Source organism: Lissotriton vulgaris, chromosome 6 (genome assembly GCF_964263255.1).
Source record: "Lissotriton vulgaris chromosome 6, aLisVul1.2, whole genome shotgun sequence".
Taxonomy (NCBI): Eukaryota; Metazoa; Chordata; class Amphibia; order Caudata; family Salamandridae; genus Lissotriton; species Lissotriton vulgaris.
Genome location: NC_141694.1, coordinates 477,211,609 through 477,238,844, shown reverse-complemented (window position 1 = coordinate 477,238,844; position 27,236 = coordinate 477,211,609). Strand labels below are relative to the sequence as shown.

The 27,236-nt window shown below is 42.2% G+C and overlaps 1 protein-coding gene across 2 annotated transcripts in view; it reads left to right on the top strand.

The window, feature by feature from the left end:
* LMBRD1 (LMBR1 domain containing 1) overlaps nucleotides 1-27,236 on the top strand; it is a 686,985-nt gene that overhangs the window by 572,632 nt on the left and 87,117 nt on the right. For both annotated transcript variants that reach the window (XM_086926465.1, XM_086926466.1), the window contains one exon: nucleotides 23,413-23,494. In XM_086926465.1, the coding sequence (XP_086782591.1) occupies nucleotides 23,413-23,494 (82 nt within the window). The remainder of the gene's footprint in view (nucleotides 1-23,412; nucleotides 23,495-27,236) is intronic.

Genomic DNA, 27,236 nt, shown 5'->3' with positions numbered 1-27,236 from the left:
GGCTGCAGGTGTCGTCTTGAAATTTGAGACAGGTCGGGGATCACCAGCTCCCAGGTCAGGATTGCTGGGGAGACTTCCTTGTGGTGTTGGGCCATTCAAACTCAGGCCGTGGGCATCTGGTGCAGAATCGCTGAGTCGCCGGAATCTGGATTCTGGGCTTGGAGTCTTTGTTGAGCAAATCCGGTATTCACTGGAGATAGAATCTGTAAGGTGAGTGCAGGGCAGGTCCTCTGGAGGGCTGCTGGCTGCTGACATGCTGGTTTCTTCACTGCAGGCAGGTCTGAGTCGTGACCGCCTGTAGGGCTGTGGCCAAAGCAGTGGGTGTCCTCTTCTTCCTGGGTCAGCACAGCTCTTTAGACCTACTTTGTTTTCTTCCTCAAAACTGAGGAAGCGAGGTTCAGGGTTGCCTCTAAACACTAGATTTAGGGGTGTTTAAAGGCGTGTGCAGGTCGGTACTAACAGGATCCCTTCTTTGGAGTGGGTGCACCCCCTATTATGCCACCCTCCAGAGAGGGGCATGAGCCTCTTCCTGATTGATTGGGTCCCCTCATCTTAAAGAAGGAAGGGTCTGAGATGTGTGCTTCACCTCGCCTTGCCCACCTGAGGGGTAGGGTTGGCAAAGGTGGGCACACCTGTCCTCTTAGCTTGGTTTTCCCTCTGATTCTCCCACCCAAAAGTGGAGGCAGAACCGGTGGGAGCCAGTTATCCAGTATTATGGGTATCTTTCATAGATTCACATGCCTGAATCATTCCCCGTCGTCGGGGTGGGAGTCCCCGGTATATAAAGAAAGTAATGTCATAAAGACATATACATAACAATAGGCCAGAGGCCTCACATTAGTAACATATCCATGTCCTTTTGTAAAAAGGACTAAACTTTGGCCTGGAGCCAATCAGATCTCACCACCCTCTAGAACCTTCCTGGAAGGAGCCCTAGTCCCTCAGATTTTCTACCGCACGTCGTGGTAAGGGAGTCTCCTCTGAGCTCTGCTCAGTTTCTTTTTATTACTGGATTTATTTCCATAATTTTGACTCAGAACTTTATTCCTGTGAGGAATCTTCTGCTTAGCCATGACTGATACTCCTAAGAAGGGACTTTTCAGACCTTGTGCCTCTTATGGCAAAAAGAGGCTTCATGTGGAGGACAGGCATGAGGACTGCCTGTACTGTTTATAGCCTGACCATTCAGCAAAAGATTGTAAAATCTGCCGTACTTTTTCGACCAAAACTCTCAAGGATAGAGAGGGCCGACTGCTGATATGGCTCCAAAGACTTAAGGACAAAGAGCAACCAGTCTCTTCAGGTGAAAGTGAGTGCTCCATGGGGAGTGTACACTCTACTCCTAAAAGGCCTAGAACTTCATCTCCAGGACCATCTGTACAGCCTCCTCAAAAGAAGGCGCCCAAGTCTTCAGAGGATCGTTCTAAGGCTACTGCTGTAAAGGTTTCTCTACAGGATCCAACCTTCAAGAAACCTGTGGTGACATCTTCAGCCCTGCCTGTGACAATGTTGACAGCCACTATCTCCACGACGGTGGCGTCATCTTTATCATCAGCGTCGACGACTACTACATCCTCGTCGTCGACGGGTAGGTCTGTTCCATCTATTATTACTATTAAGAAGACCTCGACAACGCCACCGTCGACGAGTACCTCGTCGTCGACGACGAAGTCTAAACTGTCGTCGTCAGCAAAATCTTCGACGACAACGAAACCCTCGTCGACGACAATATCATCGTCAATAAAGTCATCGTCGTCGATGCAAGCGTCGACGAGGCCGTCGGCGGGCCCGTCGACGGCGAACCTAGCGAAACCGGCGTCGACACCAGCGTCGACGAATCAGTCGACGACAGCACCAGCATCGACGAAGCAGTCGACGACGAACCCGCCGGCATCATCATCATCAGACAACATCAACGTCGACGAAGCCGTCGACGACAACATCAGCGTCATCGAAGTCGTCCACGAAGCACACATCGTCGCCGATCCTGCTGTCGACGACGTCGTCAATAAAGAAGACACCGTCGACGACTCAGTCGACTCTTGACGAATCCCCGTCGACGACCATTCCATCGACGGCTGAATCACCTCAATTGAAGTGTACCTATACACACTTCAGGATGACTACGCGTACTCTTACGCCAGAATTAACCTCGCCGAGCAGGGTACAACCTTTTCCCCTGGCTCGTATCCTGGACACTGAGGACTCAGATGAGGGCTCTATGTTTCAGCAAGCAACAAGCCCATCTGAACTACAAGTCAAGCTTCACGAAAGCTCAGACTATGAGGAACAGGAACAGGACGTGGAGTACCAGGAGGAAATCCAACCTCCACCGCTACCACAACAACCTATGGTATGTCTCCCAGCTTCTATTGTAACAGACCTGCAGTTTCTCATTGCGGACTATAAACAGAGGTTCCCGGCCACTGCTCCACCTCAGCCAGTGGTGACACAATCACCTGTGACACCTACAGTGGTCACACCGCCTCCTAAATCTCGACCGGCTCCTTTAGTTCTCCAACAAGAGCCATCTCATTCACGTCCTCTACCTTCCTCTGATGAGGAAGAAGAAGAAGAGGAAGAGGAACAGCAACGTGAGGAAGGGGAGCTTCAGGAGGACGAATGGGATGAATATGTAATTTCAGGTCCCGCATCCCCTGTGCAGGCGCAGTCGGATTCTCCCCCGGAAGACATTGGGGGCTTCCACAACATCGTAGAGATGGCGGCGTTACGCTTCAGCCTCAAAGTCACGGCAACACCACAGGATTGCTTCCTTTACGATTTTAAAGACCCATACCAAAAAACGGTACGATCTATTCCCATCATTGATCACATCTGGGACCAAGGGGAGAAGATAATGCAAACCCCTGCATCTCTAATGCCAGTGCTGCCCAGGCTGGATAAAAAATATAAAGCCCCGGACTCTACCCCAGCTTGCCTTATCGGCCATCCGAAGCCGGACTTGGTAATAACCCAAGCGGCACAACGCAAGTCAAAAAATCCTTCAGCTGCATTGACTGCGCCGCCAGATAAGGAGGGCCGAAAGCTAGACAATATAGGAAAAAAGTTTTCGTCCATGTCAGCTTTACAAGTGCGTGCAGCAAATTCTTTGGCTCTACTAGGGCGTTATAACCGCCAAATGTGGGCAGACGTAGCTCCATACTTGGGTTCTCTTCAAGAGGAGCAGAAAGAAGAGGTGAGGAAGATTCTCCTCAAAGGCGAGCGCTCCGCCTCGGAGATGATTGATGTGGCACTGGATATCGCATCCACAGGTTTCCGACAGCTGGCAGGAGCTGCAGTCCTGAGACGCCAAGGTTGGCTTAAGGCAACGTCTTTTCGGCCTGAAGTTCAAGCCAAGGTTTTAGACATGCCTTATGACGGTAAACTTCTATTTGGTCAACACATCGATGACATGCTTCAAGGTATCAAAAAAGACACAGATACCGCAAGGGCTCTAGGTACTCTTCAATACAAAAACCCCTCCTTTCGAGGCTCGAGAGGCAGAGGTCAGTCCTTCAGAGGCAACAATCAAGGATACAAATCCACTTACAACTCAGGCCAACAATATAAAACCCAGTACCAGCAAAGACAACAGCAAAACCAGTCGTCCTACAACAAGTCTTCCTTTCGCGGACAGGGGGGGAAGAAGGACACAGGCAGGAGACAATGACTTCTCTCTGCCACAGGTCTCCAGTTTCTCTCCACCTTACAAAGTTGGCTGGAGAATTACATCTTTCCTTCACAATTGGCAGCAAATTACGACAGATCAGTGGGTCCTCCAACTTGTTCAATTCGGACATTCTCTGGAGTTTGTGGAAACTCCTCCTCAAAAGCCTCCAATCCCAATGCAACACAAGAATCTAAAGTTACTACAATTGGAAATTTCCCTCATGCTCAGAAAAGGAGCGATAGAAAAAGTTCCCCGAAATCAGAGAAACAAGGGGTTCTATTCCCGATTCTTCTTAATTCGAAAAAAGGTGAAAAAATGGAGACCTATATTGGACTTGAGAAACCTCAACCAATACCCCAAAAAACAATCATTTCGCATGGTGTCCATCCAGGAGGTGCTGCAACTCCTCAATGCAAACCACTTTTTGGTGTCTCTCGACCTTCAAGACGCTTATTTTCATATTCCGATCCACAAGAACCACAAACAATTTCTCAGGTTCATGGTGGCGGGCAAGCACTACCAGTTTCGAGTTTTGCCCTTCGGCCTAAAATCGGCCCCACGCATCTTCACCAAGTGTCTGTCTCCAGTAGCAGCATACCTTCGCCAACAACATCATCAGGTATTTCCGTACTTAGACGACTGGCTTGTCAAAGCACCTACTTACGCAGGCGTGACCAAGTCCTCCGACGCCTGTCTACAGCTCTTCAAAAGCTCTGGGACTCACACTCAACGAAGAAAAATCTGTCCTTCAACCGTCTCAGTGTCTTGCGTTCCTCGGAGCTGTCCTAGATACTGCTCGAAGGAAAGCCTTCCCTTCACTAGAACGGCAAGTGAAACTAAGGACCTTGGCCACCCGGATTCAGTCCAAAAGATCTATCACCGTGCGCCTTTACAAGTCCATGTTAGGGATGATGTCCTCGAACATCCTTTGATCCCACACTGCCGCCTTCACATGCGCCCACTTCAGGAGTGACTTTCTGCTCAGTGGACTCAATGCAAGGGATCCTTCGACGACGTCGTCCGGATAACTCCTGCCATAGTCCAGGCTTTGGACTGGTGGCTTCAGTCTAAAAATCTACGACGAGGCCTATCCTTCATGCTTCTAATCTCGCCACACGTAATAACTACGGATGCGTCCCTAGAAGAATGGGGGGCGTTCCTTCAGGACCTCCAAATCAATGGGCAGTGGTCCCTGGCAGAGAAACAACTGCACATAAATCTCCTCGAGTTGAGAGCGGTATACCTGGCACTAAAAGCATTTCTACCCAGGATCAGGAATTCCCCAGTGCTTGTGAGAACAGACAACACCACCACAATGCACTATCTAAACAAACAGGGGGGAACACGCTCTCTATCGTTGTCTCAAGAATCTCAAGAGATTTGGAATTGGCTTCTACAACACAACATTTCCCTTCGGGCGGAATACGTCCCAGGGACGGACAATGTCCTGGCGGACTCTCTGAGCAGGCAGCGTACCATGTGCCACGAATGGGAGCTAGATCGTCATCTTCTCAACTCGGTATTCGCCCGATGGGGCGCGCCACCTGTGGATCTGTTTGCGACTCGCCACAACACAAAATGCCAACATTACGCAAGCTGGCATCCCCAACAGGGATCCCTGCGGAATGCATTTTCGATCGGATGGTGCAACAGCTTTGCTTACGCATTTCCGCCATTTCCCCTGATTCCCAGGGTTCTCCGTAAACTGAAGGCGGAGCATTGCACCCTGATCCTAATAGCTCCAGCGTGGCCGCGCCAACATTGGTTCACAGAGCTTCATCTCCTATCACTGGAACCGCCAATCCTATTCAAACCTTGCCCAACTCTCCTAACAATGAACCAAGGTCAAGTCCAGCATCCGGATCCAGCATCTCTCAGATTGTCAGCTTGGCTCCTGAGTTCAGAGAGTTTCAAAACCTAGACATTTCTCAAGAATGCAGGACAATCCTAGCCCGGGCTCGGGCGGAGAGTACCAACAAAACGTATTCTCTTAAGTGGAAGAGATTCTGTGTATGGTGTAAAGCAAATAAGATACACCCCTTTTCTTCCACTTCAGCACAGATTCTTCCTTACCTGCTCCATTTAGCTCACTCAGGACTGGCGCATGCCTCTATTAAGGTTCACCTGGCTGCGATTTCTCGCTTCAGGCGTTCATCGACTGGTTCTTCCCACTGGTCCGAGAGACTAGTTAAACAGTTTCTAAAAGGCCTTTTCAGGACATTCCCTCCGGTGAGAGCTTTACCACCCACCTGGCAATTGAACATCGTCCTTGCTCAACTGATGAAACATCTATTCGAGCCAATACACAAAGCTGACATCAAATACCTGTCCTGGAAAACCGCTCTCTTGCTAGCGCTTACATCTGCAAGACGTGTTGGTGAGCTGCAAGCTTTCTCCATTCAGGAACCTTTCTTGCAATTCAAACAGGACAGAGTTATCCTACGAACCAACCCTAAATTCATCCCTAAGGTTCCATCTAGTTTTCACTTGAATGAACCTATAATTTTGCGGACTTTTTTCCCAAATCCACTTTCTGCAGCGGAGAGGTCTCTCCATTCTTTGGACCTCAAGCGTTGTCTGAAATTCTACATTCATCGAACAGAACAGTTTCGGAAATCCAACCAACTGTTCGTTGCTTTCAGTAGGCCTAGAAAGGGCCTCCCTCTGACAAAACAGAGCATTTCCCGTTGGATCTCAGCAGCAATAACTTTCTGCCATCAACAGGCAAATCATCCTCTGCATTCTAGAGTGAGAGCTCATTCTACCAGAGCTGTCTCTACTTCAATGGCGCTCTTTGCAGGAGTACCCATTGTCGACATATGCAGAGCAGCAACGTGGAAGACACCACATACGTTCACCAAGCATCACTGCTTGGATTCTGAACTCATGAAGGATGCAGCTGTGGGTCAAGCAGTACTCCGTCATCTATTTCACTAGAGATGAGCCTTCTCTTTCATCCCACCTTCCTACTGCATGCTTGCACATTTCTTTATTTCATAGTTTTAGAGGTACTTGTTCTATTTCACAGATGGTATTCTTATATCGTCTAACTTTACATGTTGTACCTTTTGAAATGTGCTGGATATTGCTTGTTACTCTGATTCAGGCATGTGAATCTATGAAAGATGCCATAATACTGGATAAGAAATGCGTTACTTACCTGTAACTGCAGTTATCCAGTATTGGTATCTTTCATAGATTCACATGCAACCCACCCACCTCCCCTGGAAGGGCTCACCTTAGTTCTCTCAGTAGGTACTTTTTAGCACTGTGCTTACGAAAATCTGAGGGACTAGGGCTCCTTCCAGGAAGGTTCTAGAGGGTGGTGAGATCTGATTGGCTCCTGGCCAAAGTTTAGTCCTTTTTACAAAAGGACATGGATATGTTACTAATGTGAGGCCTCTGGCCTATTGTTATGTATATGTCTTTATGACATTACTTTCTTTATATACCGGGGACTCCCACCCCGACGACGGGGAATGATTCAGGCATGTAAATCTATGAAAGATACCAATACTGGATAACTGCAGTTACAGGTAAGTAACACATTTCTTGCTGGGAACAGCAAAAAGGCAGGGACAGCACAAGTGTGGCAAGCCTTTAAAGATTCCCCTTCGTGGACCCAGCCCATCCTGGGGGAGGAGGCATGACACCTCTGCCTAGGATGGGCTTAGTTTCTGGACCCAGAGAAACGTGTCTGGTGGTGGCAAATGGTGGGCAGCCATTCAGGAACCACACCAGGGCAGGTCGATTTTCAGGGGGCCTCTCTAAGATGCCTTCTGAGCGCCTTTTACCTTAAATCCCACACTGGCATTAGTGTGGGTTTAATGTGCTGAGAGGTTTACTGCCAAACTTCCCAGTTTTTAGTAAAGCTATTATGGAGCTGTGGAGTTTATGACCAACTCCCAGATCTTATACTCTGTATGGCTTTCCTACACTTACAGTGTCTAAGAATGGACTTAGACACTGTAGGGGCACAGGGCTCATGCCACTGTACCCTCACCTGGAGGCTAGCACACCCTGCTAGAGGGGTGACTTACCTAGTCCTCGGGCAGTGGGTTGCAGACATGGAGGTGTGCCATGTCCACTCTTCCTTACACTAGGTAGTGGGTGGGAAGGACTCCTGTGCATGTCCTAACCAATGAGCTAAATGTACCGGGGGCAAAACCTACCACTTTGAGCATTTTCAAGATGGCTGAAGTCTCCAGCCACACTCTTTTGGGGCTGAAGGCTGGGCTGTGTACAATGGTATTCCTAGTGTCACCCATCATCTAATATTAATAATGGTTTGGAAAAGGTACTGTACTCAAACCCAGAGAAAGACGTTTGATAGGACAAAAGCAGAGTCCATCAGCCATCAGAGAGTCGATACACAACAGTTGTCTTGATATCCTGTTCTCCCCCTTTCAAGTGTACCCCAGGTGTCACATGGTTTGAACCATCATGCAGGATTTGACACTGCAGTGTTAAAAAGGATGACCATAGCCTCCACCCTGCTTATTCTGTGGAATTCAGAGGAGACATCTTTGCCCATTCATGCCAGCCTATTGTTTTCTCCTGAGAGGCATTTCACACCTTTTTTACACCTATTCAGGGCAGGTCGCTGGCTAGACGAAGCTGCAGGTCCAATGCCAATAAAAAAATTAACTCAGCACCCTGTTAAGCCACTCCTAATTAGCAGTTAGTAATTCAAAAAGAAGCTGGAGGGCGGTCGGGGATCACCAGACCCTAGATCTGGAGGCTCTCAACCCAGAGGGCCAGAAACCTGTCTGATGGTGGCAAATGGCAGACCGCCATTCAGGAACAACACCAGGGCTGGTTGATTTTCAGAGAGCATCTCTAAGATGCCCTCTGAGTGCATTTTACATTAAATCCCATACTGGCACCAGTGTGGGTCTTTTGTGCTGAGAAGTTTGCTACCAAACTTCCCAGCGTTTGGTAAAGCCAATATGGAGTTGGGAAGTTTGTAATAACAAACTCCCAGACCATAGACTCTTTATGGCCTTACTGCACTTACAATGTCTAAGAAAGGACTTAGACACTGTACTTTCACCTGTGGTCTAGTGCACCCTACCATGCTACAGGGGTGTCTTACCTAGGCCATAGGCAGTGGATTGCAGGCATGGCACACCAAAACACGCAGCCTGCAATGGCAGTGTGTCGGTGCTAAGGTACAGGGCCTCTATGGGTGGCACAATAGGTGCTGCAGCCCTGAGGCCTTCCCTGGTCACAGTACCTTTGGTACCCATGGTACATTTTTCAAGGTGCTTACCTGTGACCAGGGATGTGCTAATGGTCGGTGCAAAGGTACAATTTTGGGAAAGAACACAGGCCCTGGGAACCTGATTGGGAGAGACCCAGGGCACATCATGTCAGAATGCATCAGAATGCATCAGATGTTAGGCAAAAAGTTGGGGTAGCCTTGCAAAAAGGGGCATTTTCCTACAGTTGTTATTTTGCATTGACTGTTTCCTGCAGGTTAATGTCCATAGAAATCTTCTTTAGTGTGCTCTTTAGGATGCCTTAATATTCTAGCCTTCAGGGGTTTTTATTACAACTGGGTGTTATTTTATTATTGGTTTCAGAGAACGTCCCCTTGTATCTTGGGTTGCACTTCATTCTGGAAGATGCTCTTTTCACCTACATACCTGGGTAAACTAAGGACTGTCAGTTTATTGCCTTTCTACTTACTCTGGTTTAGATGTTTCTGCTTCTATCCAATATTTTCTCCTCTAGGGAGATATTTGGACTCTTGTTGAGCTTGCATTTTATCTGTTTTTTGGCTTTTCGTTTTTGGATTTGTCCCTGCGGGAATATAATCCACCTATTGCAATCAAGTAGGGGATGTAGCTTGGTGGAGTACATTCTTTGCATGGTAAGGGCTGGGTTCAATATCTGGCATCTCCACTCATTAAATATATTTCTTTACTCTAATCCCCAGTCAGCTTATCTCTGTCTGATATGTCTAGTCGTTGAATAAACAGAATGGATATCTTTTTCTAAGATTTCCAATATTGTTTATTTCTTCACCTTGTCCTCTTTAGGGCAAGTGATATCCTTATTTTCTTGGTTTCTTTTTCCTGTAGCCTTTATTATAGTCTTGCAGCCTCATTTGCGGCTTTAGTTGGCTTACATTGTTTTTAATGCTTTACCATCCAGGTTTTTGTTGGGGGCGTACCAATTGCTTTGGACCTCTGCTCCTAATTATTCAGTTCCATGCTACTTTATGTACATCAGCTTGATGGTGACTTCTGCCTGTTATTGGGGTGTTTACAGGTACAACCACACAAAAAGAGAAGACCAGGTCCGGAGTGGTGTGCTGTCCTGACTGGTGCAAAAAGGATCACACGGATATGTGTGTAGGAAAGTGTGTTGCATTACACAGGGCTAGAAAAGTCCCATCAGACCACCCTCATGGCGGCATATCATCATGTGGGAGACGGGCAATTGCTCCATCTACTGCCCATGCCATCAAGAGGCAGTGCCTGTAGTCACAATTGTGTGCGATCTACAGTTAGAAAAAAGAGTGTGCAGTGCTTAAAGAAAAGTGTGCATGATTAAAAATGAGTACCTAAACTGGAAAATTTTCCTTAAAGCATTAGTGTAGGTGTCAAGATTAAAAACGCGCGCCTGGTATTCAAAAAATGTAAGAGTACATTGTGGCGCTGTGCAGTATGGTCGGTCGACTAGTTTCAGCTAGAAAGAGAATTGCTCCAGCTTTCATCAGGACCTTGTCAATTGGTAAGCTACTGCAATACAGTGTGAAAAATTATTCAAAAGTGCAAACACATTAGATTCACACAACAGCATACAATATACTTAAAGAGGCAGAGACATTAGAACCTCATTATCCGATGTGGGCAGGAAGGAAATCTTCTTCCTGTGTAAAAAAACAAAAGGGTATATACTATGTATCCAGTAACACACATAAATCAGCATAACCCAAATGAACACCATCAACACCAAACACACCTGCGAGAACAATTGGCGTACCGCAATTTAAATAAGCATATTAGCTTAATCACGAAGAGGAATTTCCTCTCTGTGATACTCACCCAGCTTTTTGTGGGTGAAGACCTCACCTCACCCGGCAACCGCATCGGATAATGAGGTTCTAATGTCTCTGCCTCTTTAAGTATATTGTATGCTGTTGTGTGAATCTAATGTGTTTGCACTTTTGAATAATTTTTCACACTGTATTGCAGTAGCTTACCAATTGACAAGGTCCTGATGAAAGCTGGAGCAATTCTCTTTCTAGCTGAAACTAGTCGACCGACCATACTGCACAGCGCCACAATGTACTCTTACATTTTTTGAATACCAGGCGCACGTTTTTAATCTTGACACCTACACTAATGCTTTAAGGAAAATTTTCCAGTTTAGGTAGTCATTTTTAATCATGCACACTTTTCTTTAAGCACTGCACACTCTTTTTTCTAACTGTAGATCGCACACAATTGTGACTCCAGGCACTGCCTCTTGATGGCATGGGCAGTAGATGGAGCAATTGCCCGTCTCCCACATGATGATATGCCGCCATGAGGGTGGTCTGATGGGACTTTTCTAGCCCTGTGTAATGCAACACACTTTCCTACACACATATCCGTGTGATCCTTTTTGCACCAGTCAGGACAGCACACCACTCCGGACCTGGTCTTCTCTTTTTGTGTGGTTGATCTCATGTACAGGGGCATGAGGAGACAGGTCGTTAAACTATTACCCCTTTGACCCTCCGTAAAAAAATTTGTGTTTTGAGTGTTTACAGGTACTACATACTAATGTGCATTTTTATATATGATTTTGTATCTTTTTTGACACATATATGATTGTCAATCTTATGTACAATGCCAAATTGAGATCGGGTTTGCATATCTCTTGCGTAGATGTGCGTTCTCGCTCTCTCTCTGTTGCAGTTCTACCTTCATTTGGTAATTGTGTAGGCACTTGCTCTTCTTTTCCACCTTTTGAACTCCACACTTAGTGTGATCCTGCTGGTCTTTACTTTCACTTTGAGTGTTTTTTCTAGGATGAGTGTTCCATGTTATCACGTACTTGTTCTTGGATTGTCTCCCCAAATTTCTGGTGCATGCAATAATCCATGCTGGCTTCAGTCTGGATGTGTTCTGGGTTTCCTTTCTCTGTTTTCTCAGAATAGGTTTCCCTCGCTTATGATACTGTTGACAAAAGGAGGTATAGCTCAGTGATATTTGTTTTTGCTGGTGGCCTACCAGCTGTCCATAGGTCATCACATTTGGTGTTATATCATGTTGACTACAACTTTTACTGTTGCCCTCTGGCACAGTTTTGTTTCATTGCCATAATCAAGTTTTTTTCCATGACTTGCAAGGCTTTTCTCCCTTATGTTCCCTGTGGTTCTTGCCTCAGTGGTTATGGGGTGATATTGTTCCTTCTCGTATAACTTCCTACTCAAGTCCCGTCTTCTATCTTAATATAGACCGGATGGTTCTCTCTGACAACTTTTACTAGGATCAGTTCACAGACCCTCCTCTGGGTGGGGTATAGCTATGGCATTTGATTAAAAAGTTAAGGAATCTGTGGCTAGATATCTCTATCAGATGAACAAGTTACTTACCTTCGGTAACACATTATCTGGTAGAGACATAGTCTAGCCGCAGATTCCTCAAGGCCTGCCTGTCCTCCCCGCTCTGCGAACGGATTGTAATATTATGGTTTCGAACCTTCAAGGACCCTGGTGTCTCTCACCAGTGGTCACTGTCCTTATTCTGTTTGCTTTATGGTATGGCTTCTTTTTCCAAACAAGCCCTTTTTAAGGGTATTGCCATGTCTTTCTTTAAGACTTTGTAACTATTGATAACAAAAAATGTTTCTACCCTTTTTTGGCATACTGTTTCCACAACCAATTTCTATGGTGGCTCCGCATGTTGGTGCGGAACCTGGTCAGAGAAAAAACTAATGTCAGCGCCTCGAAGGGTGTCTTATATGGACTCAGGTGACATCACAGGCGTGGATGGCGTTGATAAGGTGTTGTGCAATGCCATCTACCGATGCGCAAAGGAGCTGCTAAAAAGCTTCCGGATCCAGTCTTGCGCCTGGAGAGAATTCAAACAAAAGTTAAGGATTCTGCGGCAAAACTGTGTCTCTACCGGATAATGTGTTAATGAAGGTAAGTAACTTGTTCTACAGGAAGAAACAGGAGGGGTTCTTGGCCTCCAAGGACCCTCAACTACAAAGGGACTTCATCCCTCAACCAGTAGTGCGCCATGCGGCAGGTTTGCAGTGTGGGATTTACTGGAGTTATCAGGAGAGGTTCTTGGCCCCCAAGGACCATTAGCATCCAAGGGGACTTCATCCCCCAACCAATAGTGTGCCAGGATACGCCTTTGCAGAGTGGTGGAAAAAGTGAGTGTGGCCTCCAACGACCTCTCAGCAATCCAGCTGTGTGGGCCTTACTGGAGAAAACAGGAGGGATTCTTGGCCCCCAAGGACCCTGAGCTTCTAAGGGGACTTCAACCCCCAACAGTAGTAACTCTAAGAGGTGCGTTTTGCATAGTGGTAGACAAAGGTGGCGGGACATCTGAGTTGTGTCAGGATCTGTGATTCCACAGGGAACGGAGGTCGCGCTGAGCACTGCGGGGATCCGCAGATTCCCATGTATTGAGAAAAAATGTTATAAGGCAATTTATTAGCCTTTATGGGTCCCTTTAGGACCCCTCTAACACACCCATACCTCTACCCTGATCCCTTTATTCACTTTTCACAGAACTCTTTAGCCCTGAAGACTGTTTCCAGGAATCAAAATGACGGCTGCAGCGTTTCTGTGAAGTTGCCATCAACCAGTCAGGACTTGAATCCGCAGTTCCACTTTCTGAAATATACATCTTTTTTTACGATTGACATCTCTAAAACTTTTACAACTTTTCAAGTCACAAAAAGCATCATCTGTGGAACAGAATCTACCTTTCTGCTAAATTTGATGTAATTCCCGACAGCAGTTTAGACTGTAGGCGGGTTCAAAAGGGCTATTGGAATTAACATGGTGAAATGCATTCTGGGACCCCTCCTTTTTCTCGGCCACCCCGAAACTTTCTAGACACAAGCTGAAAGTAGTGTTGAAATGTTTGTGAAATGTTCATGAAGATTCGTCACCCGGCACCAAAGATATAGGCAGCTGTAAAACAGCTTTTCAATAGAACTAAAGTCCTGACTATAACTAACAGTAATCAAGGCATGTTCTACACCAAAACGTGTTGGGTTAATCTTCTATTATGACAGTAAACCTCATGAATTGGAATTTGGATTTCTCCTTTCTTTAAGTCGAGTGCGCCTCACTGAATGTTTCCTTCGTTCAATTGTGGATTTGTATATGTTCAGTACTCCTCATACCCTGACATGCACCAATGCCGTTTGTCCATTTCTATCTCGGCGTGGATAGCACTGTGCTAATCCAATGCTTAACAACTTTGATAGAAAAGCAGACATTTGAAGTGAGCAAATCTAGAGTGTCGCTGGTGTTGAGGGTGCTCTATACAGGAGCTGCCTTCCACCTAAACTTAGGAACTACCCAGAGTTCTCTTCTTCTTTTTTGCATAATTCATGCGTCACTCTGTGCCTGCAAGGGTATTGTATGTATATATATATATATATATATATATATATATATATATATATATATATATATATATATATATATATATATATATATATATATATATATACACACATATATATATATACATATATATACACATATATATATATACATATATATATACATATATACACATATATATATATATACATATATACACATATATATATATATATACATATATATATATACATATTACCTACTGGCGGTCGCCAGTAGGTATATATAGTTAGGATTTTTTCTCTATGGGATTTTTGAAAATTCTATGTCTAATAACTTTGGCGTTTGTGGACGGAATTGGCTGAAATTTTCAGGAAAATGGAACATTTTGTTTCTGAGCAGCCCCTGACAATTTGGGGGGGTTTCATCAAGGGGGGGCCGAGAAAAAAGGGGGGTCCCAAAACGCGTTTTTCCCATGTTAATTTCCATAGGGCGGTTGGCCTCACTTTTAGCTCGAACGGCTGAATGGATTTGCACGAAACTTGGCAAAATTGTAGGGACTGTTAGCCCGATGTGCCTTTGCTAGGTCTCAATATATGTGCTCCAGTGGATTTTGAGTAATTTAGGTTCAAAAAAAGATATATATCTGGGCGGAGCCTAACCACACATCTGATCTGATTGGCTGTCAGCACTTCATCCAAGAAGTGTTGGCAGCCATCTTGGGACCAATATACATGATAGCACCTCATTAAAAAGCATTGTAGTTAATAGAGGGTTTTAGGACTTTAGTTACATTATAAATCATTTGTTGATGGTACCATACTCGTTTTAGGAATTGTTGTGGGTTCTAAGGTGATTTTACCATGTGAAAAAACCTTCTGCTGTGATATCATGAATATTGTTTGAAAGAAAACTAATATCTCATGATTTTCCCACAGTGGTTTGGAAGGGGATCTATAAGCTAAACTGAAAGCATATTTTCTGTAAATTCACATTATCTTTCTCAGTCATGTGAAAATGAAGTCTGACATTCTCAGTAAAACATGTACATCCAACAAGGACAGAGACTGTCAGTTGATTCCTTTGTGTTCTACTGCAGCCTCCTAGAGTGTTCTAAAGAACAACTAGAGCGCTAACAGTCCTACTTATTACAATGGTATGGCACACCTGAAGCCATCTTGATTGGAATAAAGTGGTAACTCTTAAAACATTTAATTTAAAAAGAAACAACATGAGGGGGTATATTTTGCCATAGAAAGTATGATTAGTGCTGCAGAATGAAAAATTAGGGCACATTTTGAGTGACTTCTCAAATCCTTTTCTATTTCATTAAAACATTCTGACATGCAGTCTCCCAAAATGGCCACCAGAGACAAAAGAGCCCAAATGTAGCCCAAATATCACCCAGATGTAGCCCAAGTATAGCCCAATGACAGAATGTCCCAGAGTGTTCTAAAGAACAACTAGAGCGCTAACAGTCCTACTTATTACAAAGGTATGGCACACCTGAAGCCATCTTGATTGGAATAAAGTGGTAACTCTTAAAACATTTAATTTAAAAAGAAACATGAGGGGGTATATTTTGCCATAGAAACTATGATTAGTGCTGCAGAATGAAAAATTAGGGCACATTTTGAGTGACTTTTCAAATCCTCTTCTATTTCATTAAAAAATTCTGACATGCAGTCTCCCAAAATGGCCACCAGAGACAAAAGAGCCCAAATGTAGCCCAAATATCACCCAGATGTAGCCCAAGTATAGCCCAATGACAGAATGTCCCAGAGTGTTCTAAAGAACAACTAGAGCGCTAACAGTCCTACTTATTACAAAGGTATGGCACACCTGAAGCCATCTTGATTGGAATAAAGTGGTAACTCTTAAAACATTTAATTTAAAAAGGAACAAAATGAGGGGGTATATTTTGCCATATGAATTATGATTAGTGCTGCAGAAAGAAAAATTAGGGCACATTTTGAGTGACTTCTCAAACCCTCTTCAATTTCATTAAAAAATTCTGACATACAGTCTCCCAAGATGGCCACCAGAGACAAAAGAGCCTAAATGTAGCCCAAATATCACCCAGATGTACCCCAAGTATAGCCCAATGACAGAATGTCCCAGAGTGTTCTAAAGAACAACTAGAGCGCTAACAGTCTTACTTATGACAAAAGTATGGCACACCAGAAGCCATCTTGATTGGAATGAAGTGGTAAGTCTGAAAACACTCAATTTAAAAAGGAACAACATGAGGGGGTTAATTTTGCCATAGAAAGTATGATTAGTGCTTCAGAAAGAAAAATTAGGGATCATTTTGAGTGACTTCTCAAATCCTCTTCTATTTCATTAAAAAAAGTCTGACATGCAGACTGAAACATGCACTTTGAATACCAGCAGCAGACGTCCCTGGTGAGCAGTAGCTTTACTACAGTGATCTAATGTGCAACTAGAGTGCTAACATTCAGAATTTATGGCAAATGTGTGACACATCTGAAGCCTTCTTGATGGAACCAAAGTAAACAAGCATTGAAAATGCAATAGATCTCGCCCTCGTTTAAGTTAAAGCCATTCTGTTTGTAATGAGGTGGCTTTTTAGCTTTGCTTTTATTAGTGTTTTTTCAACTTTCATGTAAATAACATGCATCTGTATGCATATAAGTATATGTATGCATGCATTTATGTTTGTATTTATATAGATATACAGATGATATATGTTTATATATGTATGTATATATATATATTCACTGAAAAAACCATAGGTTATAGACCATATATAGTTAGGAATTAGCATTTACAAAACCTTGAAAATTCACTGAAAAAACCATAGGTTATAGACCATATATAGTTAGGAATTAGCATTTACAAAACCTTGAAAATTCACTGAAAAAATCATAGGTTATAGACCATATATAGTTAGGAATTCGCATTTACAAAACCTTATTTTACTCACACAAAACCATTGAAATTCCATATATAGTTAGTTGCACTAACTATATATCGCGCACCCGCAATCCACTGCTGATGATGTCACATATTACATCATTCATGACATGGTCAGTAACATCACTGATGGCAACCTTCAGGAACATATATACATATATATATATATACATATATATACATATATATATATATACATACATATATATATATGTATACATATATATATATACATATATATATATATACATATATATATACATATATATATGTATACATATATATATACATATATATATGTATACATATATATATATATATGTATATATGTATGTATGCATGTATATATATGTATGTATGCATGTATATATATGTATGTATATATATATATATTTATATATATATATATGTATGTATGTATATATATATGTATGTATGTATATATATATGTATGTATGTATATGTGACGGCAACAATTTATTTTCTGCCCAAGTTGCACAAGGACCAAAGGAAACCTCCAGGGCGACCGATACTATCGGCAAAAGGATCTCTGTTCGAACCAGTGGCAAATTTCATAGACTACTTTTTACAGCCCTATGTAAAACAGCTAAGCTCTTATATTCAAGACACAATTGACATACTGAAGATGCTACAAAATACACCATGGCAGGAGTCCTACCTATTGGTGACAATGGACGTTGTATCTTTATATACAACAATAGGGAATGATTTTGGCATAGAGGCATGCAGCTTCTTCTTACAGGAAAGAAACATTGAATATCATGATCATAACAGCATGTTAAGACAAATGATTGAGATCTGTCTCAACAAAAATATTTTCCTATTTGGAGAAGCGGTGTACTGGCAACGTAATGGCACAGCGATGGGCTTTTCCTTTAGTCCAAATTATGCCTGCCTGACCATGGGATATTGGGAAAAGGAGGTGGCGTGGAGAGCTGAAAATGATGAATTGCTGAACAAGATCATCACATGGAAGAGATTTATAGATGATCTTTTTATTATATGGGATGGCACGGAAGAGGAGTTTCGAGATTACTTCGAAATTTTAAACAACAGCACCACCCAACTGAAATTCACCTATGAAACAAGTAAAAAACGTGTAGTTTTTCTGACACAGAAATCTACATCAGAGACAACCAAATCCACACCACCTTGCATCGCAAGAGCACGGCCACCAACTCAACATTGGAAGCAACCAGCTTCCATCAAGAATCCCTAAAAGCAAGTATCCCCTTTGGGGAGTTCCTCAGAATAAGGCGAATCTGCAGTGAGGAGGAAGAGTGGCAAAAACATGGCCAACACACAGCGGAATGCTTCAAAAAGAGGAAATATAATAACAAAATAGTTTTGAAAAGTTGAGAAAAGGCCAACCAAAAGTCAAGAGAGGAATGCCTAATGCCGAAACAAAGAAAAAACGTAATGGAGAAGGAACCAATACGTTTAATATTGGACTTTTCAGTAGAGAGTAACCAAGTCATGAAGATATTGAGAAAAAATTGGAAAATTCTTCAGCTGGACAACACAGTCAAAGAAGTAGTGGGCAAACATCCGGTGGTAACACATAGACGGTCCAGAAACCTGAAGGACCATCTAATCCACAGCCACTTCAAGCCAAAGAAAAAAGAGGGTGACTGGCTTAAAACAAAAGGATTTGTGAAATGCCACATGTGCAAGGTGTGCCAGATAGCGAAACAAACGAAAATGTTCCAACTGAAAAATGAAAAATCGTGGGAGATCAGACAACTAATAACGTGTAAGACACAATATGTTGTATACATAGTTGAATGCACGTGCCCACTGCAGTATGTGGGCAGTACTATCTGTGAGCTAAAAAAGCGAATTTTGGAACACGTAAGAGCAACGGTGCACAAAGACCGGGCCAACGCTATCGCAAAGCATATGGAACAACAGCACCAAGGGGACTGGAAACAACTAAAATTCTATGGAATAGATACAGTCCCTCAAATGAAAAGAGGTGGAGACACAGAAAGGGAACTTCGCCGGAAGGAATCAAGATACATCATAAAGCTAAGAACAATGCACCCACATGGCCTCAACCAGTCGGAAGAACTTTACATACATCTTTGAACTAAGAAAAGAAATGAGTAATTAAGTAGCTCGCACCGCCAGGAACTCCGATTAACAATGTAAAAAACATAAGGAAAAGAAAGAAAAAAATGGTTAAAATTCACGAAGGGAAATTGGTCCAACAAAACAATTTTCAAGGCAAAATGAAAATAACAAGAAAATTGAACGAAAAAACACAAAGGAGAAATAATTTCAGCTGATGAAAAAACTTTATAGAGAAGAACGAAGACTCAATGTAAGAACTAAAGGATCACCTCCCACCAAAGGGAAAAGATTAAGCTGAAATTTACAAAAATTGATGCAGAACAAAAAACAAAGGAAGTTGGGACTTGTTGGACAATAATAAATGCATATAACCATATATATAAATATATTTCAAATTAACTGAAAAGCAATAAGGTACAATGTTGAAAGTTAAAGAACTACACTTGTTTTTAATTAAAACTACAACCTCCAGAATGCCTAAAGACAATATGCACACTAAGCGGGAAATGTTACACTGTAACTTTAAAATGACTGACTTCCTGTGATCAGGTGATCGTGAGCAAGGGAGAGGTGCTCCCGAAACGCGTGGATCAGTGTTTGTCTTTTGCTGCATAATGCTATCTGAAGGCTAAAAATTGAATAAAAAAGAGTAAAACTTCTTAAATACGAGAGTTCGTCCCGTTAATCCTTCTGCCAAGAAGGTTTGTGTGTAATTCAGGAGCGGCGTGGTTCCGCTGCAGGGAGTACGAACCCAACGCCGAGCGCTGCAATCCCCGGACACAGGGAACCAAAAGGAGGTATATATATATATATATACATATATATATGTATATATATGTGCATATATATGTATATATATGTATATATTATATATATTATATATATATATATGTATATATATGTATATATATATATATATATATATATGTATATATATATATATATATGTATATATGTATATATATGTGTATATATATATATATATATGTATATATATGTGTATATATATATATATGTATATATGTATATATATATATATATATATATATATATATATATATATATATATATATATATATATATATATGTATATGTATATTTGAAGCTCCGGGTGTCTTGTTTTCTTCGTAATTTTGAAGTTTTGTGGAACGAATATATATATATATATATCGTGAACTCCGTATCACTCCAGCACACGCTGCTTTTCCAGCCGGCAAAACAGGACACCGGACACGGACCTCGAGGTACTTCAAACTTTATTCAAGCAGAAAGTGTCACAGACGTTTCGGCTCAACAAAGCCTTGTTCATATGTATATATATATATATATATATATATATATATATATATATATATATATATATATATATGTAGAGAGAGGGAGAGAGAGAGTTTTTTTCACATATACTCACTTTAAAAAACAAAGCTTAAAGTAATGTTATAGCTAGGTGTAAATTTCATACAAAGCACTGCCCTGCAAAGTTTTCGCATCAATGTTTTCATGCAAGATGTCATGAGTAATGTAATATGTGAGGTAATTAGCAGTGCATGCAAAGGCCGCAAGTTATAACCTTAGGGCAGGAATTAGTTACCAAATCCAACTATAACTATATATTTTAGTGGGATTGTAGATTTAAAACGTTGCATTGTCACTGAAATTTTCATCTAACTATAACATTACTTTAACCTTTGTTTTTTTCTATAAATGTAATTTTTTTTTACATAAAGTAATATTTTGTACTATACGTAAAGCCAACCATCCAACTCTGCAGCCAGGCACGGCTTCCAGCATTACACTGTACATGCCCTTTGACCATGTGTGGCTAGAGTTTGCTGCAGGGCGTGTCTTGCAGCCAGGCTCTGTGGCTATCTCCCCTGCAGGCAGCCCACGGTGTGCACAGACTTTGGCCGTACATGGCAAGAGTTTGGCTGCAGTGCCAGGCCCTGCAGCCAACCCACCCAAAGGCAGCTAGCCCCACTGCAGACTTCCAACCCCATACCGAGCACAGACTTTGGCATGTTTGGCCTAGTGTTGGCTTTTGTGCTCTGGTGGACTCCATCCCCCAGTGCCAAAATAAATATAAATATATTAATGGCAGGGGGCGGTCAGCCCCTCCCTGACCCTTAGTTGACCAAAGGCACTCCATCATCCAGGGCCAAATTCCAGTAAGAAGAATAGGGGGGCCACACACACCCTCCTCAAAAGGTAAAAAGAAATGGCAAGTCACCATGCTTTTTTAAAAAAAAAAAAATATATACAGTTTGCCACAGATTTATGGTTCCGCTGCGAACTCAAGGCAGTTTAAAAAAAATATATGTTTTTGCCCCTGGCCTAGAGAGTCGGGGTATCCCTACCCTGCCTCCTTATGTCTTTTTTTTTTGTTTAGGACTCGGGACTGAGTTCCGAGTCCTAAGATAGCTACCCCCTTTTATGGTTGATGGGGTGGTAGCCAATCAAATCTCAGCAGGAGATCTCAGGTCCACTGAGCCTCTGCAGCGTGAAATATACAACGTTTTAGAGCATTAATTGCTCAAATTCTATCAAACTGATTTACACCAAATTACAAAAAGCACTCTTTCTGAACTAAGATCTATACTCTAAATGTATTCAGGGGTTTTGTCTGTAGCTCTGTCTAAACTTCCTATGGAAAATTGAAAGGGGAAAAAGTGTTTTGGGACCCCCTCTTTTTCTCGGCCCCCGCTTGACAGATCCCTCTGAAACTTTCCTTGTGCAAACTTGGAAAAAGTAACACTTTTTTTGTAGAGTTTCGCATAGATTAACCAATCAATCCTGAAGATATAAGTAAACCAAAAAAGCATTTCCTAAATATAACTACAAAATAGAAGTGCCACTGACACTTTACTTTAGATATAAATGTCAGTAAAGCATGCAAGATTAAGAGGGTGGGTCTAGTGTCTCACTTGGTTGGGATTTCTCTAGTTTTCAGTCCACGTCCAATTTTGTTTTACCACAATTCATTTTTCTCTTCCCATGCACTACCCTTCATCTTCTGAGTAGGCATCCTCAAAAGTGCCAGTGGTCATGGTCCTGATGAATGCCTCTGAGCAGTTGACTTTCTTATGGGCAGAAACATGTCGACTAACACAAGGCCATGAAGAGTTGCTAATGGTTTTCCATTGGACCGAAACATGTTGGCTAATACAAGGCATTGAATGGTTGCCAATAACCCCTCTTTTTGTTGTTGTAGGTTGGTGAGAAAATGATATACAACCAACCAATAGATAGTTTTTAACTGTTGAATGTCTTCCTCGCCCTCATTAAATATTCAGCTCTTAATGAGGACAAACACACAGATCAAACCTGTCCACCGCTTGTGGGTAGGTCCCTCATGACATCCCTTCAGCCATGACACATTTGTTTCACATAGCAGTCTACATGTTGTAAAATTTTGGTTATGAAACTAGTCTTGGGAGAACTTAACACACCTTGCAAGTGAGTTGCCGCTTTGTCCTCCTCCTCCTCTTTGTTTTAGAACATGATTCTGTCGATGACGTATAGATTTGTGGTAAAAGGCTCTGGTCACTGATGTGCACGCATACAGCAGATCAACAAACACCAGTACTTCAGGTCTCTCCAATGCCTCTCCGTGCATTGACCTTACATGCATCATCGAGAGCACAGTGTAACGTAGTAATAAAAACTGATTGCTAAAGATGCAAGCATGAATCAAGTTTCAATATGCACCAACGCACTGAAAACATGGAACTGTAATGTCTGCTTAGCTTATGTGTAGGACATTACATTCAAAAGCAGCTTCTGGCCCTGCCACACATTATCTACTGTGTTCCTCAAATGGGAGTAGACAAAGCATAATGCATACAAGATTGACTGAAGCTGCAGATTGAATTATTAGTCGGTTAACTATTTCTAATCAATCAATCGGAGTACTTGTAAAGCGCGCTACTTACCCGTGAGGGTCCCAAGGCGCTAACAGTTCAGTTGTTTGAAGGTTAGTTCAGTGACTTGTGGTCTTCTGAGCTGGTAAGTTACCCATTGTGACTGAAAAACACTTAATTATTCCCCGTTGTTGTCTGATGGATTTGAAAAATGTGTTACCATATTTTGTACTAAATAAGAAAATTTGGTTTAGTACATTTAATTTATCTTTACTGTTATTTAGGGAAACGCAACATACGGTGGTGTGCAACTGGGAAACTCCACAACATATATGTCAAAAGACTGCGATGCAAATGCTCCTGAAGGTGAATTGATCTCAGATCTCTTATGCTAACGTTTTCTTGGATGCAGTCTGCACCTATATTTAACAGTGGACGAATTTGCTAACTTACCTATCATATTTGTCCTCAGGCTGTTAATTTTCAACTAATAGGATACACATTGATGGTTGTCGTGTAATAATCACACATCAGAGAGATAACATTGATCAACATTGTTGTACTTGAAAATCGGTACCCATTCTATTTAATTGGGTATCTAGAAAAACTAGTCCGTTTTAGCAGGCGTCTACATGAGATATGTCATTTAATGAAAATATTTTTGACCTGCATGATGTGCCACAAAATGAATCAATCAATTATTTGATTAGGTGAAATGGTCGGCACTGGTGAATGTATAATGAAGAAGAATTAAAACAACGAGGTATTGTATCCCAAATCAACCTTGTTTTTATCATTAATGGAAGCGGTATACTTTTTCAAAGTGCTTTAATGTTTGTGAACCTTCCTTTTTATACTTGAATTTCTCATGACTTGGCACATCTCGGAACTCCAGAAGCAGGTCATTGGGACAGCCTGATTAGCCATGGTGCCTACAGCATTTTTGATAGAAATATTATGGTGGTCATTAGTAACTAAACTCATCTCCCTCTAGACTTTCCTCTGCTGCTCATCACACTATCTCTAGATTTATGATGTGCAAATTCTGTGTGAGAACCACTGACTAAAATGCACTTGATATTTTTTAAGGAGCACTAATATAATGGGTCCCAGTGCAGAACGGATGCCACCATTGGTTCCATGTTTTTAAGACCAAAGAAATGGAATGCTCTCTTTTAGATTTACTAGTTATAAAGCACTGTTAAACCTGATGCAAAAAGTAAAGTGGTTTCAGTCAAACCATGTGATTTGGGTTTACCTGGCATTGCAGAATCTCTTAAGATTCTATCTTTCAAAAATTCTTATGTTAAACATAAACCATCTTCTAGGGAAAAACAATCATAGGAGCAGTCTTAATTTCCCCAGCAACTCCCTTCAAAATAATAATCTGTTCTCTTTAATCTTGGTGCTGATTAATGTTCTGGTTTTCGGGTATCCATTGTTCTATCGAGAGGCCCTGTATAATACAATGAGTGGGTCTGTTCTTAAAGTCAAATTAGTTGTGAGGCTCTCTGGTGCCTGCTTGTCGTTTTTAGCCTTGGTATTATGAGGTTTAGACGAACCAAATTTGAATCGTTTGACCAGGAAAACCAGCCTATGACTCCATATTCATCTAGTGTTTCCTGTCCCAGCTTATGTGAAGCCTGCTAATTTTCCATCGTGATAACATTGCCTAGGCGGCATTTAATCCTTATACTCGGTCCCATTATTATGTTGGCAGTTAAGTAGTTTTTTTGGAATGCATATTTAAATAACATTAACCTAGACGCATGGGGAAGGGAGTGCATTGTATGAAAGACAAATAAATTGACCACCTTAAAAGTTTCAGAAGGACATAACTGATACATGAACCAATAACCAATAGCACTGAAAAGAAAGCTTTCTGTTTTTACGTTAATGCTAGCGGCACTGAGCTTGTATGCTATTTAATGCACTAAAGGCAGCCATTTCTGATAGGAATGCGGAATAAAAATAATTTCGTCCTCTTAAGCTGAAAGCAGTGATTGAAGGTAAAACCCGTTTTTACTTACCCTCGACCTGCAATAGCTTATTTGGAGTTAGGCATTGCAAGGACATATTTCACAAGCTAAGCAATACTTTTCAGGTTGGACTTTAAGTGTTATGCAATGTTTTTGTTTACTTAGTTTGAATGCTATAGTAATGGGTTCATAACATTCATAGAGTTGCTGCTGAGGAAAGCTAAGCTATATATGAAGATGATTTTACATTACATTTGTGGAGATTGGGCGAACTATCTTTATTGGCATTTATATCATATGTATAAAGTGTCGAGCATAAGCATTCATCTGAAGCATCTTGATATTGAGTAAACAATACAGTTTTTATCCATATCTCTAACAAGCAGATAGCTTTCACCTCACTCATTAACCAGCTACATATATAATGCACCATCCTCAGATAATTATTCTTCTTCCAAAAAAAGAGAATAACTTTTACCCTCAACTATACCCTCCCTCCACCGTGTCGGTGTGCTAGTGCCACATCCTCCCAGTTTTCTACCTTGATGCCTATCATATATTGTCACATGTCCTGTCCTTCCTCTGGTCATTTCCCCCACGGGATCCACGAGTTGGTCAGAGTTATCTGGGTCTGGATCAGTGGGTGCTGGTGAAACCTCTCTTATCCATTATCGTTATTGCCCTAGCTTGTAGGTACTCCTCCAACTTTTCATCTTGTCTGAGTTGTTTCATTCGAACTGCCTCTGCAGTTGCCCATTCTCAGACATCTGTCATCCATGCCCCAGCCTGTGGTGGGCTGGGACTCAACCAGGATATGGCGATTTGCAGCTTTGCTTGTACAAGTGCCAGCATTGCAAATTTCCTGCTTAGTTTATTTTTCTTGGGAGTAGGTAGTAAGCCTAATAACACTGTGCGGCTATCTTTAGGTACCTCCCAACCCATGGCTTCTTTTAGCTTGTTTAGTATTTCAGTCCAATAGGGACCTAGAATAGGGCAGGACCACACCATATGAAAGAAATCTGCATCTGAGGCTCTACATCGGGGACACTCACTCGAGCGGTTCAGATATATTCTGCTTAATATTTTGGGGGTAAGGTAACTTTGATGAATGAAACTATACTGAAGTAATTTGAACCGTGCGTTCAAACTCATGCCTTTAACCCCTTCATGTACTCTAATCCATTCCTATGTCATTAGGGAGTCTCCTATGGCTTAATTCCATCATGCTTGGAAGAGAAGTACATTAACTTCAAGTCTTCCCAGCTCTCTTGGTATGAATGAGAGATGAAGCGACTTCCCTGTGTCATATAGAGCATCACTTGGAGAACTTTTGTTGTAGCAGGCTCCTTTGGGAAAAAGGGCCAGAATTTACGGGCCACCTGGGCAATCCTCCCGTATTGCAGACAGGTGGCCTCCGCATTTTCGCGTGTACGATACTGTTTATTTTTAAAGAGTTCTTTCATTGTTAGTGGATAATATATGGGCAGGCGGGTGGGACCCTTGCACCCCATAGCAGAAGCTCTGGTAAAGAATTCCCCCCGTAAGTACCCTCAAGGAGCCGTTTCTCCCAATTATTGTGTTAGTCTAACCAATGAATCACGTGTTGCCATTAGGATTCCAAATAATAAAATTCCAGACATGGCACCTCCAAAGCTCCCACCCACCACGTTCTCTGCAATGTCATCAGGCTGACCCGTTTCCGCTTCTAGCATCATAACAATTCAATTAACAGACTGCTTAGGGCTTTGAAAACATAAGTAGGAATTTTATAAAGTAAATGTTGAACCGCATATAGACATCGGGGTAAAATAATAATTTTTGTAATTGCAATCCTGCCCATAAGGGACAGCGGTAACTCCCTCCAGAAACGCACCAAATCACATATTTCTTCCACCACCCTTCCAATATTGAGCTCCAGGTGTCTTTCAGGTGTGTGTGCCAGTTTAAACCCCAAGTATTTGAGTTCGGCTGTCGCCCATGAGAGTCCTTCAGCAGGTAATATATCTCTTGGTCTTCTTGCCAACCGTCCAATTGGAACCAGCTTGGACTTACTGGGATTTGTTTTTAATCTGGATACCTCCCCGAATGTCTGCAATACGTCTAGTAATAAAGGAACTGCCTGTGTCAGT